The following is a 15,527-nucleotide window of genomic DNA, read 5'->3' as shown; positions in this document are numbered from 1 at the left end:
TGCAATAACATCACAAGAGTTTGGTGTCTGCGGACTGACAGTACTGACTAGCTCGGGATAGGTACATGTCTCTTATTTCTGCAAAATCAGCTCTCTAACACAACCATAAGTGTGGTATCTTAACATCCTACATTGAGATGGAAGAAATGTAAACTGAGAATATAAGTAACGTGTTACTCAATGTTACCTAGTGCAGGACACTTGAGGTAGAAGCCTTAATACAAGGTGCAGGGGTAAAAAAAATCCCAACACACTTGCCTTTGCTAAAGTCTTTTTTGAGTAAATGTCTGTGCGAAGGCCAAAGTTCTGCAAATCAGTTGGTTTCTCTTTGTGTTTCTCAGGAAAACTCAACATCTGCTGAGCAGCTGGAACCTGTGGACAAACATCGCAAGAGAAAGGTGAGAGAGGCAGGAATTTAAAGTTATCCAAGGTTTTTAGACCAATGTTAACCAGAACACGAACTGAATTAAGGTGAACGTGAACCTGCAGAGATGACTTTATGTAACACCACTCACGCACAATACCAGCAGATTTGCTTTGGAGATTCCAACTACCTGAAACTCTCAACCTAGATGGACGAAAAAGCGAACATTTCAGCAAATCACGCACAATTTATGCTACGGAGGCGCACAGTGGCCAGAGCCGAAGCAAACGCGGGTCAGCGCGGGGCTCACCTGCGGCGTGCGGATGTGAAGCGGCATCAGCCCGGAGGGCGTATCGGCCAGGACGTTGAAGTGGGGAGTCGGGGGAGGCCCCATGGCCATGGGGCGGCTTTCTGGGTCCACTTGGTAGTTGATGAGCCCCCACTGCTCCAGGAAAGCGTGTACTCTATGAGACAACGGCACAAATTCAAACCTGGAGAACTAATGCCTTGCTGGTGCTTGACAATGCAGGAAGGAGACAGTATGGGAAGAAGTTTGTGTTTCTGGATGAAAAACCAACCCTGAGCCTTCTATAATCCTTCACTAATCAAATAGCGATAAGTAATCACACAGCACGAATTTTATGCAGACTTGACTGCGCTTCATGTTGCATAAAACAAAAGATAACATTTTTGGTTAGGGATAACAGGAATTTACATTCTTAAGGACAAATGCAAAGCTAGGGCTGCAAGCACGGAACCATTTGCAGACACCGCACGGACTGTGAGGGCTGCACAAACATCAGCCTGCTTCCCTCGGCTCTCTGTAGCTGTTCCCCACCAACCCGACACTGAGCAAGTTCCACATTCCCAGGGCTCTGCGGTGCCTCACAGCTCAAGGCTGCCGAGACACAAAATCGACAACACTGAGTTAGAGAACTGGAATTCCTGGATAAACTCCGCAGAGTTACTGAACAGCAGAACCTAAATAATCACAAGTTAGGACCCAAACTCTGCAGGCATGGTTCAGCAAGCAGAATATTATCGATAAAGAACAGTATAAAATAGTCTGGTTACCATAAAAGTAGGGGAACTGCCTGCTAATTAACAGTGCGATATGACGGCTTTTGCCCACACCCACGCTGTCACACCTGAGCATTTCCATTTCTAACGCAGCTCCTTTTTCTTTTCTGTTACAGCGAAGGCCGTGGCGGAAGATTGGTGTTTTTTACCTCATGACGGCGCACACGTCTCCCGTCAGGTTCCTCCTGCACGCCGTGCTGGTCAAGTACTCCTGAGGGTTTAAGCGATAGGTGTCGATCATGAAGTTGCGATAAGCCAGGTATCTGGAAGACAATTGACAGGCACTTCATGTATGCTGATGTCTAACAAAGTTTAACACACATATTTCAGGATTCACCTTCTCCACCAAACACCTGTATTACTGACAAGCAAATAACCACAGGTTAATTTTTATCGATGAAATTCAAGAATCAGTATCAAAAGCAACAGAGTAAGTAGAATTTATTGTTATATACTGAACATTACCCATCTCTTCCAGATTGCTTCATTCTGGATTCTCTCTGTTTGGATTTGCTTAAATTGCAAATTGCACAAATAGTTGCTGTAGCTTGGTCACTAACCAAATACTCATGCAACAGGGTGCAGAAAACAAATTAAGGGGGTCTGGTCTTCACATAGGAACAGGTGAAATAATCTGCAATTGCCTCTGCGAGCCTGGAACAAACCTGCACACAAACCCAGACGTAGCACACTGGACGGAACGCTACCGTTCCTACATGTGGACTTTTCAATGCTTAAAAAGATGAGTAGGGCAAGGTTAGAGACAAGCAAAATATAGATGATCTTTGCAAAGCAGAAGGGAAGGACCCAGAAGGCAGCGCAGTGCTCCCGGCTCACGAAAAGCAGAACCGAATCCCATAAGATTCCCATGTTTTGGTGCACAACAGCCCAAGTCAGCAGGTTTTGGGGTTCAGCCCATTTCCTGCACTGCAGACGTTCCGCCACAGGCTTTGTCAGTAAGTTTCTGGAATGTACTAATGCTTCTTAATGCATTTAGGACAAAATAAACTACCATAAAACTATTGCTAGCCCTGTAGTTCAGATGGAACAAAACTAACATGCCAAATACAAGTGCAAAGGCATGTTCAAAACGGAGTATTCTAAGCAGATCTCTGCCTTTGGAAAACTCGAGACGGGGCTGTCTCATCTGCAATGTGCAAAAGCAGCTGGTAACAAAAAAATATAAATCATACAGAGACAGAACACCAGCTCCTTTCACAGGCAAGACATAAGCAGACAGGGGCCGCAAGTAAACGTTCCTGCCAAAATCCGACGTTATATATGAAATCCCTAATTATATATGAAACTTGCTGGAAAAAACTAGATGTCGGGCTGCTCCATGTTGAACGGTTGGCAGGCATGAAACAAAACGGGAGCTCCTTCCTAAGAGGACTGTTCAGGAACATTTCTGAGCTCTCCTGGAGAGAATGGGGTTGCCACCTGCTCGAGAATTGGTACTTCAAAACGGTCCCAAGTGCAGAAATTGGTTTAATACTTATTAGATAATGTCACGTTACGAGGTGAAGAGAGAAGCCTAAGATGCAAACATCCCTAGTTTCTCCTGAAGGGAGTCTGCTTTCAACAATAACACGGGACATCAGCTAGAACTTGTCAACAGCAAGAAAGATAAGTCAACTAACATTTATTTAAAATCTCTTTTAAGACAGAAACCACCCCCCAGTTACAACTGTCACAAGAATGAACCTGCGCGAGTCTTTGAAACATGGGATTTTGTAACTAAGCTGAGGCAAGACACTTCCATTCGGGAGGATGTTTCTGTCTTATTTTAAAAGAAAACACAAGGCCAAGAGCACACGCTACTCCTACAATCCCTAAACGGCAACAAAAAGACATCTCGAGGATAAGATCAGGATGGGGAGAAGGCGAGTCCCTAATTTGCTTCTCTTGTAGGCAAAAACCAGCAGCAGCTCATGGATGAGCATCAGGAGACTTGATGTTTTGATGTCAACTGAAAAAGGAGGCCTGGGATTACACGTGATGACCACACCAGCGCGAAATAAGAAAGATAAGCGCTCTTTCACAATTCAATCTGTTTGCAGTCTCAGACACTGAGCCCTAGAAAGCCCAAACCAAAACCAGACTGAATAGGAAAACTGATGGAGCAGAGTTAGTGTCAAATACGTTCTGGATCAAACACACTTTGGAATCACTACGATGCAGCTGTAGTTACCTCTGCAACTCAGACATGCAGAGGAGTTGCAAGCGAAGACTACAGACTGGAAATCATTCAGTCTGAGCTCATCTCCCAGCTCAAACCACAGTCAACGCCGATCTTTGACCAGGCTGCTTAGGGCCTGGTTTTCAGCCAGGCCTGAAAACCCCAAAGGACAAACATTCCCAACTTCCCGGAGTTCCACCCCAGTGCTTCATCTTCTTCAGAGGTAAAAAAATTTTCCTTACATCAAGGTACAACTCTCTGTGTTTCAGTTTTGAATTGTTTTTCTCCTGCCACGGACCTTGATAATGAGCCTGGCTCCATCTTCTCTGTAACCTCCTTGCCCATTGGGCAACTACAACAGGGTCTCCCCATTCTTCTCCAGGCTGAAAAAGCTTAATTTCTACTCAGATTACATCAGAAGCCTCACGAAATACCAGTCATGCCCGAGAAGAAGAGATTCAAGCACAAGAACACTCTCTGAAATCTGTCTCATTTACCCGCTGGAAGAGCAACGGGAGGTGATATTGTCACTGTCATTTAAACTAGAGAGAAACTGAGGGGAAAAATTGAGTTTGAAGAAATGTTCTGCATGAAAAATGCACAGCTTTGCTGACGTTAAAACAATGTACTGAGAAGATACCTCAAATGCTTCGTTTAGTAGCTAATTTTTTTAAAATTGGCTTAAAATCCGCAAAAGTTGCTCTGCAACTAGACCAAGGCTTGACACCAAGATGAAGGGAACACGACGGGCCTGGTTCCACTGTCCAAGCTGACGAGCATTCAATCGTCTTCAAATCTACAATTCTGTGTATGTGTGTGAACTCTGAGGTTTTAGAATTATAATTTTAATAGAAACAAAAGACACTGTTCAAAAGCCTGATGTTGATTATCTTCCTTTAATCAATAATCTTTCCAGATTGCTCCAAATAACTGAGTTTACTGTTAGGAAGTTCTCAGAGAAGAGGAGATGGATTTTCACCAATGCACATAACGAGCCCTGTCACAGATTCTCAAGACAAGCATTTGACGCCAAATCAGCAACTTATCGTGTTACATTGCTAAATCAGACCAGGAGTTAATCGTTTGATGTATGGAAAAAACTACAATACTTCAAGACAATAATTGGCTCTTTTTTTTTTCCTTAAAACAGCTTCAGGGAAGCTGTTTAAGCTGTTTAAACAACTCTGCGTGTGCATATTTTGAATTAAGAACATTCAAGTTCTGCAGTAGATCTCGGATCCCACGAAGAGATGAGATAGGCACAAACTGGATCTAAATTCAACTAGGAGAACTCCACCCGGATTAACGTGCACGTCCAAAATTTAAATGTCACTAAAATGTTTGGAACAGCTACATAAGAAAATATATTTTTCTTCTTGCAATGCACAACTCCAGCTCTCCGATTTAAATCTGACTACCCAATATTCGAAAACACAGGCACATCTCAGGCCCGTGAAGATGCGTTTTCCAACCCTCACCTGCACTTTCAGAATCACCCATCAGCTGCTCGGGGAACCGTGAAATCACCACCGATAACTGTTCAAAATCCATTCCGCAGCCTGACACAGCATCTGACAATAAACTCAGCAATCGGTGCCTACACACAAAACTCCTGACTCTCCAAAATACAGCGTGGCATGAGAAGACACAGAAGAACAGGGAGGATTATTGAGTTTCTATAGTATCACGAAATTTTTCAGAAGTCTTTGGAAGATGACCATGTCCTGTACCATATATAATTCCATAATTTGCTCCAATATTACTTGGGAGAAACTAGTCTGATTTTTCCTGGATAACACTACTAACTTTTACTTTGATATTTCAACTTCTGCCTCCACTACAGACATTACCAGACTACATAAAGACGTTGTACAGGTGCTCTTTCCTTAATTTGTGCCCCTACCAATAATTCCAGTTTAACACACACAGGCTGAAGTGACCGCACGATTAATGAAACTGGAAGCTGCTTTATCTTGCCGAATACTTACAGGCCCATATTCACGTTTTTACTCACATTTCTGGAGTCTTGGACTTGTTTTTGCCGTTGAAGAATTCAGGAAGAGCACGACGTTCAATCACATGAATACTGTAACGAAAACACACAATTCAGATGCCAAATAATCCTAAATAATCTTAAGAGCACCCTGCACACCTTCAAATGACTATTTTGAGGGAGAACATTTCTAGCAAAGGTTACTTTTTAAAAAAACCCTAGTATTCTAGCATGGATCTTTGAAATGAGTCGTATTTTTATCAAATAAGCAAAGCTGTATTAAAAAAGCATCACAAAATTCTGTCATTGGTTGAAGCAAAACTGCACACCCAAAGCAAATCTTTATTGTCCCTGCTCAACTGCGACAACGAAACTGAAGTACGGATATTCGGAGCAACTAAACACTGTTCTAAAAATAATTCTTCCCCTTTGTGTTCCGAGGAAGGAATATGGAGCAAAATCCGACCACACGTGGAAGATCAGAACAACACGCGAGGTGGTACGCGGTATATAAAATAAACGAAGGTAAAGATAGCAGAACATTCAGATTTAGTTATTTGACAGATACATTAATTTTTTTCCTTTCATATCTGTTCCAGGTAAAGTATCTAAGTTTACATGTTTAGTAGAATCTTCCATTCTGCATGTACTACCTGTCCGACAACATAAATAACACTGCAGAAACTCTCGAAATCACGTTCTCGTATTTCCTAAATTAAGGGTTAGAGGACGTGATATGATTTATTGGAACATAAATAAGGAAATCTGGTCCTGCAATGTTGTAATTGCAGGGTGATTGCACCTGTGGAGCTCTACCAGCCACAAATGAACAAGATCATTTCGTTATCCATGGTATATAATGTGATATATAAGAGGGTTCTCACTGCAAAGTTACAACCCAAGAAAACAGAATATTTGGAACTTGATGAGTCAACTTTTTTTAAAAAAAACTTAATATGCAAATTCTTTGAGGGATCCAAGATTTAATCCACCTATTACTAAGTGAGAAAACAGCTTCAAGATTTAAAAAAATACATCGATTTTATAAGAAGTGTCAGAAATGCAGGGCTTGTCAGAGTAACTTCAGACAGCAACTTACAGAATGGCACGAGTTTTATGCATGTTAAAACCTGGAGAACTACAACGGTCCTTTAAGAACTGTTATTTTCAAAGGAAACACAGAATTCTATATCCTTTACAAATCTTCCTTCTTCCCATATGTTCATCTTTTAACGTACAGCACAACTGGCCTTTCACACTGATCACACTTTTAATTTGCCACTCATAGGAACATACTCGAAGATGAACACTAACCAATGAACTGTTCGGATTTCAGTAACAAATTCTCTAGTTCTTGCAAGGCAGTTGTCTAAAGCATGAGATTACACCAAAACTGAACTGAGCATTAAAGATGATTTATATTTTCACTAGAAAATTGATTTTAGCAAGGACTCCACCAGCAGTTTATAAAACATTTTGACAGAAGTAGACTAGAACTATTCTTCAGCTTGCTTTAAATTAGTTGCGACTGGAGACGTGAAAATATTTGCAATTTGGCAGAGCCGCAGACAGCGATTTTTTAAATATATTTATGCAAAACAAGAACCATCTTGCTGGCACAACAGCAGCAACCACTGCAGAAATACTCCATGAGCCTTTTCACTGGGTTTCAGGGTGATTTTGCTCTCGGAAACACTATTAAAACAGCTGCTGCTGCTACAAATGCATCAATCAAGAGCTTTTAACCAGCCATTATTAAGCAGCCACTCCCAAAAGGCACTTGTACAATAGTGTGAGAGCGATCACGGCAAAGTAGTAGCAGGAATAATAATAGTAATAGTAGTAATATTATTATTGTTATTATTAATAGTAGTAATAATAAAAATATAATAATAATTTTTGTTATTAATATTTCTTCGTAGGGATGTATTATGGTACCTTTGCTTTACAAACAAGGAACTGCAGGGGCTACAGATACTCCTACTCTGATTTAAATTAAACCCCAATTAGCCGGAGCTACTGCAAATTCCCTTCCGTGCCCTATGGCGGAGCCGCGGTTCGTTTGTGCTTCACGAAGAGCATCAGTCAGGCGCTTCATCCCGCGAGCGGCACAGAACCAACTGCACCTCGAGCTCTGCTGCCCACAAAGCAAGCGCAGCACCTGTAAATTCAGCCCGTTCCTTGGTCTTTCTGCTTCCAGGATCATCTCGGAGCAGGAGAGCAAAAGGACCGAGAACACGGACAGTTCTGTTTACGGGGATGTAGGTCAACTCAAGCCACCAGCACAGACGTGGTCTAAACAGAGTCAAGGTAACAAAACTTGCCAGAGCTGGACGCTGACCCAACCCTGACACAGTTCAGATCCCATCTCAATTCACTGCTATCAAAAGTTACCCAATTTTTAAAGGTGCACATGGACCCCCAAATGTCACAGCACATCATTTTAGACTCCGGCCTAAACAGTGTCTCAACTCCTAGAGCTAAGATTAAACGCACACTCAAATGACAGCCTTTCCGGACAACTGACGGGTCCTTATTTTGTCTCCAAAGCAGTTTCTATTTAAAAAAAAAAAAAGCAAGAATTTAACTTGCAGAGGGACCTCCATTCCCAAACAATCACTTGCTTCTCTTCCCACACCACAAAAGTGTGAGCACATCGAGAACATCAGGGTTACTACAGTGAGTATATGGCCAAAGCGCACCATAAACCTCTGTCTCCAAGGAGAATTTCAAAATGAAACAAGAATCCTCCACATATAATCAGCAACTTATCCTCAGAGTCAAGTTCTGAAGCAAAATAAAAAGCCACCAGCATTCAGAAGTAGACAAAAACATAGAAAGATCAGTCAAGGACTAGGGAAGCAAGGAATAAATTATTTTTCCATGGAAGGAAAAAAAAAATAAAAATCAATGTAAAGCAAAAAATGCTGAGAAGGTGAACTGAAGATCTACTCTGCTTGAAATTCTCTTCCTCATTCTGAAACCCTGAAAACTGCCAGAAGTCAGCTCAGAAAATGGCAAAGATGCACCCAAACACAGGGACTAGACCCAAACAAAGGTCATTCCTTTCAGCTCTCAGCTTCATTTATTAAAAAAACCAGACAAACTTGAAGTCTTCCCCCAGTTCCCAATGACTTTCTTACCAGTTGTAGTCAAACCAAGATGCATAGCTCGGAATAATGATGTGGTTGGTTTGTTCCGTGACGTTATCTTCACCAGGATCGATCGACCGACTCTGATCACCTTTGTTGGGATCTTCATCTTCCTGTATCACAGAGGAAATAAAACCATCAATAGGTGGCAAGAGACATACCTGACAATTCTCAGCAAGCACAAAGGTAGTTGAAAACAAGTCCTTCCCAATCCTGGGCAGAATAAAGTTTTCTTGCTGCAATTTCTAGTCAGTAGGGAAAATCTCAGGGACCAAAAAGAGTGTAACCTGTATTGACAAAAATATTAAGGAAAGCAAAAGGCCAGTAACAAACTTTTACAGAGCCAGCTCTCGAATCTCAAGGACATATTTGGCAGCACAGTTAGATCACGCTTTGTGTCCTGTTTACAAAATTAAGCATGCTCTAACAGGAGAAAACACCGTATTTCAATTCTGGAGTATACTACAAACACGTGTAACGAATACAGCACAAATCAAGAACTTTCTAAGGTGTAAGCTCAGCTCCTGCTGCCGTCTCCAGTTACTGATGCTACATCAGTTTTTAACGTTGCCTAAGATGGGTTGTATTTTTTGTGACTCTTCCCCCGTTAAACTTTTCTCTCCTCAGAAGAGGATTAAAGGAAATCAGACTCATTACTCCTGGTTTCACTGGGAGACACTTGTCAGTAGTAATAGTTTCAAAACTGCCTCTCATTACCCTCAATTTTTGCCTGGATAAAATCACTTTGATCCATCTTAGAGCTGCTCTTGGCTATGTCTCTCTTGTGTAGAAGAGACAGGAAGTTCAGCTTGTAACGCTGCACATCCCTGTATTTGCTTCACTCAGAGGGTGAACAGACCCACAAGTTTGCTCGTACAGGGCTGTGAAGACACCGGTGACCAAGATTTTATCAGATTCCCAAGCAGAAGACAAGCCTTTGGTCACTTGCTATTGCTTCACAACAGAAGCCTCCTGTGAATTTTAGGTGTTCTGCAGCTTGGGGGTGTTCAGCTGGAGAAGAGAAGCTCCGGGGAGACCTCAGTGCGGCCTTTCCAGACTTAAAAGGGGCTGAGAAGAAAGATGGGGACGGACTTTTGAGCAGGGCCTGTTGCAATAGGACAAGGGGTGATGGTTTAAACTAAAGGAGGGAGATTCAGGCTGGACATGAGGAAGGAATTGTTGCCCTGCGGGTGGTGAGAGCCTGGCCCAGGTTGGCCAGAGAGGTGGTGGCTGAACCATCCCTGGAGACATCCCAGGCCAGGCTGGACGGGGCTCTGAGCAACCTGAGCTGGTGCAGATGTCCCTGCTCATGGCAGGGGGGGCACTGGGGGGCTGGGAAGGGCCCTCCAACACAAACCACACCGTGATTCTATGAACATGAGTTTCTACCCAACTTAGCAAGAAACAGCCACTGTTACCTTGCCTCCAGTTGCCACTGTCTCCTCATCCTGTTCATCTGAAAGGTAAAAGGATTGAAAATTACATTAATAATTGAGAATTACACTAATAAAAAGCATCTGATTGCTCATAAGCCTTTCTAGCAATGCAGCTGCTTAACTGGAAAGAATATGATTTGTTTTGGAAGGCAACTGAGGAGGAAAGCAAAGTGGACCACCCATCCTGAAGGCAATCTCAGCCCTGTGCAGGCACTCCGCTATCCCAGGCAAGGGAACCGATGAGAACGCAGGGGAAGGATAATTAGTTTTTCTACAATAAGGAACCCATATCTAATTACCGCCTTTCCCAGTGCCCTAGATGTAGCCTTGTATAATAGAACATGGGACACTGGTTTGTATCTCTTACGCCAAAGGCTTGGCAAAGCTCAGGGAACCTGGGATTCACCTGCATTCCCAATAAAAGAAAAATTCTGCCAAGAACGAACTTACATGTTATATTAAAAAAATAGAGGCCTGCAAGGGAACAGCCTTGCAAGGGAAACAGAGTCAATACATTTCCACTCGAATACATATGAAAACGGAATTAATTCAATAAAGGAGTAGAAGTAGAGATTTTAAAATTGAGAGATTTAAAAAACTTTATTCTGTTGGCCTGCAAGCAAGACTTGACTGTAAAACTCAGGGCGGGGGTGCTGGAGGGTGCCGTGTGTTTGCTTTACCGAGGTCTGCGACCGTTCCTCCTTTCACGGGTGTGTTTTCACTGTCTTTCTTTGGGTTCACTGCAAGAGCAAGCAAGATTGAAACTTCGATGAGTAACACCACATGAGATACAATTATCACAGTCCTGCGTGCTTTTCCTATCTTATCCATCAACACTTTTGTCAGTCGCGTCACTGCAGTTCAGCAGAGTTCATGTGTGCGGTCTGAGTACAACAGAGCATTTGTTTGATCTCTCTGTCATTTCAGATCTGAACACAAAGCAGCTTCTATCCACGCAGTCCTTGGACCAAGCACTCTGCTTTTTTTTCCACCTGTACAACGCGTTTGATTCTTCCACGCAAGTTCAAACCAGGTGAAAACCACACGGTGTGACACCCAAAATGGTTTGGTGTCAAGGACTTAATGGAAGGAATTCTTTTCCCTACTTATCTTTACTTAACAGGTATTGCACAGATCAACACTCTTCTGAAAAGGATGAAGAACACATTTAGCATGTTGTTAGAGTTTCACTCATTTAACATGCTTATCTTGGGTACCTGGCATACAATTATTTTCCTCCAGAAAACTCCATCCCCTCAAAACATGAACTCTGTCTAATGGGGGAGAACAATCCTAAAACAGATGAAACTTAACATTTAAGTGGATTTAACAAATGGATTTCAAAAATCCAGAAGGAGGTAAATCTGCCACCCTTCTCAGCTGTCATATTCTTGCCTAGATAAATTTAGATGAGCACAGATCACCTGGCCCCAGGGCCACAAAATATTTCCCAGATTCAACAAAAAATTACATGTGCATTTTTTCAGCGCAGTTTAAGCAATTGTTTTAATATCCAAAGAATGCAGTGTATGCATATTTTACCATTTTTGGGAAGTACCACTTCTTCTATATTAGGTACTGGGGTGGGATCCTCCATGTCCTTTGTCAGATCTTCTTGCTCATCCTCTTCTTTCTGCCCTCGTCTTTTCCCATACAAGGCTGCTTGTCTAAAACAGATCACACACAAATTCTCTGCCAGCTGCAACCAGCAGATGTTCTCATCTTGATGTTATTCTTCAGATATCAGGATCAAAGGAGTGGGTTAAAACACTTATGAAAACATGAGTGCTGTAGGAAGTGGTGCTGGTGGAGTTAAGGATAAATATTGTCTGTGTATTACTAAAATGAAGTACGTTTAAAACAACCAGTCTTTTCCACCGTTTCAAGACTGGAGACTGCCACTGGATATAAATCTCGATTCCAGCCCAGAACTGCGTGGCACCTTGGCAGCACTAGCGCAGCGAGGAGATGCGAGGGAGCAGTGATTCACCAACATTTATCCTTTTGAAAGCTGCAATAGGGCATCTGCTGCATGGAAAAGGCAACGGAGCATTTCAAGGCACGGTGCCCGATTTAAGGAAAAAGGTTGTCTGGGCTGACAGATCCTGTGTGCCGAGGAACGAAGGCACAGTCACCCACACCTCTCCTTACAGAACCCAACTCCGGCTTTACATTCGGAACAAAACGGTAATTCAGATTATCAGCTAATGCTTTCTCACCTCAGATGATAAGTTTCCAGTTTTGTCTTATTAGAGCCCAACAGGTCAATTAAACGAGACCTGAATTCTTAGTTTAAAAGTGCCCCTCTCTATATCCACACATAAACACCCATAAATAAGCTTTTATTTGGATATAACATTGGCCTTTTTTTCTTTTTGAGCTCAAACTAGTGTTGGAAAAAACTCTAGGTCACAAATGACACTCTCTTAAAGTTGCATTTGAGAAACGGAGTTCAAAATAACCAGCTATGTAGATTAAAAAAAAAATCTCCTCAATCGCAGTAATTTATGGGGCTACACTTCAAAAAGTGCGTATGTACTACATGACCGCGCTAATAGAACCGCTCTGAGTTGCTTCAGAAGCAGCCGAGTAACTTTCCATTTGAGAAGTTCTGCTCTCGATGCAGCAATGAACCCTGTCCCTGACACAGAAAACGCGGCAACTTGCACTGGATTCTCCTCCACCTGCAGGTAAGGTGTCTGCAGAGCACAGAAATCACATATACTGCACGAGCAACATCACTCGAGTCTATTGTACAGATAATTATTCTACTGTAATCCAAGGTCAGACAAGTGAGAGATGACAGAGAGTTTCCCATAAGAAAATTCCCATCAAACTCCAGGGCTCGGACACTCACCCCTTCTTGCCCGTCTTTTTTCTGGACTCCACAGGAGTTGGGGGTGGAGAAGGAGAATGTTTTCTCTTCCTTGTACTCGCTGCTGCTTTCCTGTCTCTCCTCTCTGGACTACGTACAGGCTGGCAGAGAACGGAGGAGTTAACTCAGCCCAAATACTACAGTTACTGACAGGCATTAGGCTACGCTACTCCTTAACACATCCTACAACAGGAATCTAAAAGCAATAATAATATGACAACACACTCCGCATTCAGCTTCTATTTGTCAACATGAAAACCCCTAAATTTTCTCCAGCCGCCCCCCAGACACTGCAAGGGCCTTTGTGTGTAAGAACCGTGCTCTGAAAACACAGCACGACCCCAGCGCTGATATGACTTGTTCAATATCCTCCATCCATCCGCGGAGATTTCCTAGTGAGCAGCCTCAAGGGCAAACAAACGTGTTTCAGAGTCCTGACTCACTCCCTGCACTGGGAGGGATACAAAAATTAGTTAGAGTATTTTGGTACAGAGACTTTGGGAATTAAATATTAACTGATGGCGTTTAACACACCCAAGGCTTTGGTTATGAGAAAGCGGAGTGGGTCCCCTCTCTTACCACCCTCAGGGAGAGGGGAAAATAAAAATCAAAGGGCGCACTTACACTTGGGGATAAAGGACATCATCAGAAAAAAAAAGTTAAAATAAACTGTGTTATCAGATGCACCTCCAACTGTTTATTGCCTTAATTTTAGCAACTTCAGGTGCAAAAAAAATTTGACTTATGCAGAGATCAAGTGTATTAGTGTATCAACAGGTCACCTGCTAAGCAGAGAACCACCTACCTCTTCGTTTTTCATGGAGATTCTCTGCCGAAAACTCACTGATTTCCTGTTCTCGTCTACCTCATAATCCTCCTCATTCATCCACTCATTGAATACGTCTGTGTCCAAAATCCACTTGGCGTGAACCTAAAGGACAGAAGGTTATATTGATGTGCTGCTGGTTCCTGAAAAAATAACTGTGTTAAAAGCATACTTTGGATGCTGAAGACCACCATCAAAATCTTCTAAATATACAGATCACCTTAGGAGACGTGTCACAAAGACCAAAAAATTAAGAGCTGCCCATATCTTGGAAAGAAAAGATTGACCATCTTGACTTAAAATATCCACCTGCAAATAAAGTTCTGGTTTACACCGCTGAAAATGAGTTCCTGAGCATTAGTATGATTTATACACAAAAAATGTGTTCCAGTTATTTACAGGTAACTAGGTGGAATGAGTTGTGTTCGAACAGGCATCAAGTTATTTTCTGACCTGAGCTGCTCAGATCAACAGCGTACACACAGGACATTGCATGTGATGGATAACAGAAGTCCAATAAAAGGACAATAAAGCAGTATTTAATACTGTTTGATTGTAACTGCTCCGTATTGGTCGCTTGCAATGAGCTAAATCAGGAAGGCAAATCATTCCCGTAGAAAAAGAATTGTGTAGAGAACCTAAATACAGCTGCTGATGGTGGTCTGAGCGCTCACACATTCGACACATTGAAAAGCGCTGACTTTTTGCATCATGACGACATCAGTTAAGAGCAGCGCTCCCGTTAAATGGAACCTTTCTGTAAAGGAAGACGAGATAAGACCTTCAAGGATTCTTTAAACAGCTCCTGCTTTTCTCGGACACTTTCACATTGGCTCCAACTCTGGAGACAGTTGCATTTGTATGCTACAGTTCTTTACCAACACCAAGGCTTTTAGCAAATAAAATTAAATTAAAAACATTTGAGCTGTGCCCTGTACCAAGCACATACAGGAGCTGGTGTCTGCGGCACCTATTTTGCTCCCAGTAGCTCAAAAAGCTGGAAATAAAGTTGCCATTACAATAACTCAAAGAGCAAGATTTCAGTGGCACTAGAAACTTCAAAAATTCACATTTGTTCTCCCAAAGAAGCTTCTTAATTTCCATATTATCTAACTCTCAATATTTTTGCCTATTTCCATATTATAGGAAAAGATGAACTGTCTCCACACAAAATATGTTTTAAGCCCTGTAATATATGTGTAGTAACCTCATTTCTGACCTGATAGATCTTTTCTTTAACAATATTATTCCAAAAACCTCACGAAGATATGGTTCTTTCCTCAGTTCCTCTCCTCAAACACCATATAATGTCGTTATGCATTTAATGAGTCATGAGGTTTCATCCCAGAGCCGGAGTGGAACAACTTTAGCACAAAACACCTCAAGTCCCCCAAAATAAACACGGTCATCCCGGCGCTATCAGGGATGCATTAGTCTGTCCTATTACACTCACAAAATGAAGGATTTTTTCAGAAACATTCCTCCCCAGACCAAAGGAACGTTTTCGACATTTTCATTACCGCTCTAGAAATATCACTCTGCTTTTCTATATATATGGAAATACAGCCACTGCCACCCAGCAGCACAGTAACAGATCTGTTTAGCAGCACCTGAGCGTGAGC

At 42.2% G+C, this 15,527-nt stretch overlaps 1 protein-coding gene across 1 annotated transcript in view; it reads right to left on the bottom strand.

The window, feature by feature from the left end:
• Positions 1 to 15,527, bottom strand: part of SMARCC1 (SWI/SNF related, matrix associated, actin dependent regulator of chromatin subfamily c member 1) — an 81,709-nt gene that overhangs the window by 43,100 nt on the left and 23,082 nt on the right. Inside the window, exons 9-18 of the mRNA XM_065628147.1 lie at positions 13,885 to 14,010; positions 13,062 to 13,180; positions 11,747 to 11,871; positions 10,885 to 10,944; positions 10,187 to 10,224; positions 8,760 to 8,881; positions 5,638 to 5,709; positions 1,594 to 1,707; positions 675 to 828; positions 259 to 372 (exon numbers count right to left, since the gene is read on the bottom strand). Of these exons, the coding sequence (XP_065484219.1) occupies positions 259 to 372; positions 675 to 828; positions 1,594 to 1,707; positions 5,638 to 5,709; positions 8,760 to 8,881; positions 10,187 to 10,224; positions 10,885 to 10,944; positions 11,747 to 11,871; positions 13,062 to 13,180; positions 13,885 to 14,010 (1,044 nt within the window). The remainder of the gene's footprint in view (positions 1 to 258; positions 373 to 674; positions 829 to 1,593; positions 1,708 to 5,637; positions 5,710 to 8,759; positions 8,882 to 10,186; positions 10,225 to 10,884; positions 10,945 to 11,746; positions 11,872 to 13,061; positions 13,181 to 13,884; positions 14,011 to 15,527) is intronic.

This window comes from Caloenas nicobarica, chromosome 2 (genome assembly GCF_036013445.1).
Source record: "Caloenas nicobarica isolate bCalNic1 chromosome 2, bCalNic1.hap1, whole genome shotgun sequence".
Taxonomy (NCBI): domain Eukaryota; kingdom Metazoa; phylum Chordata; class Aves; order Columbiformes; family Columbidae; genus Caloenas; species Caloenas nicobarica.
This window is presented reverse-complemented; position numbering and strand designations above follow the sequence as displayed.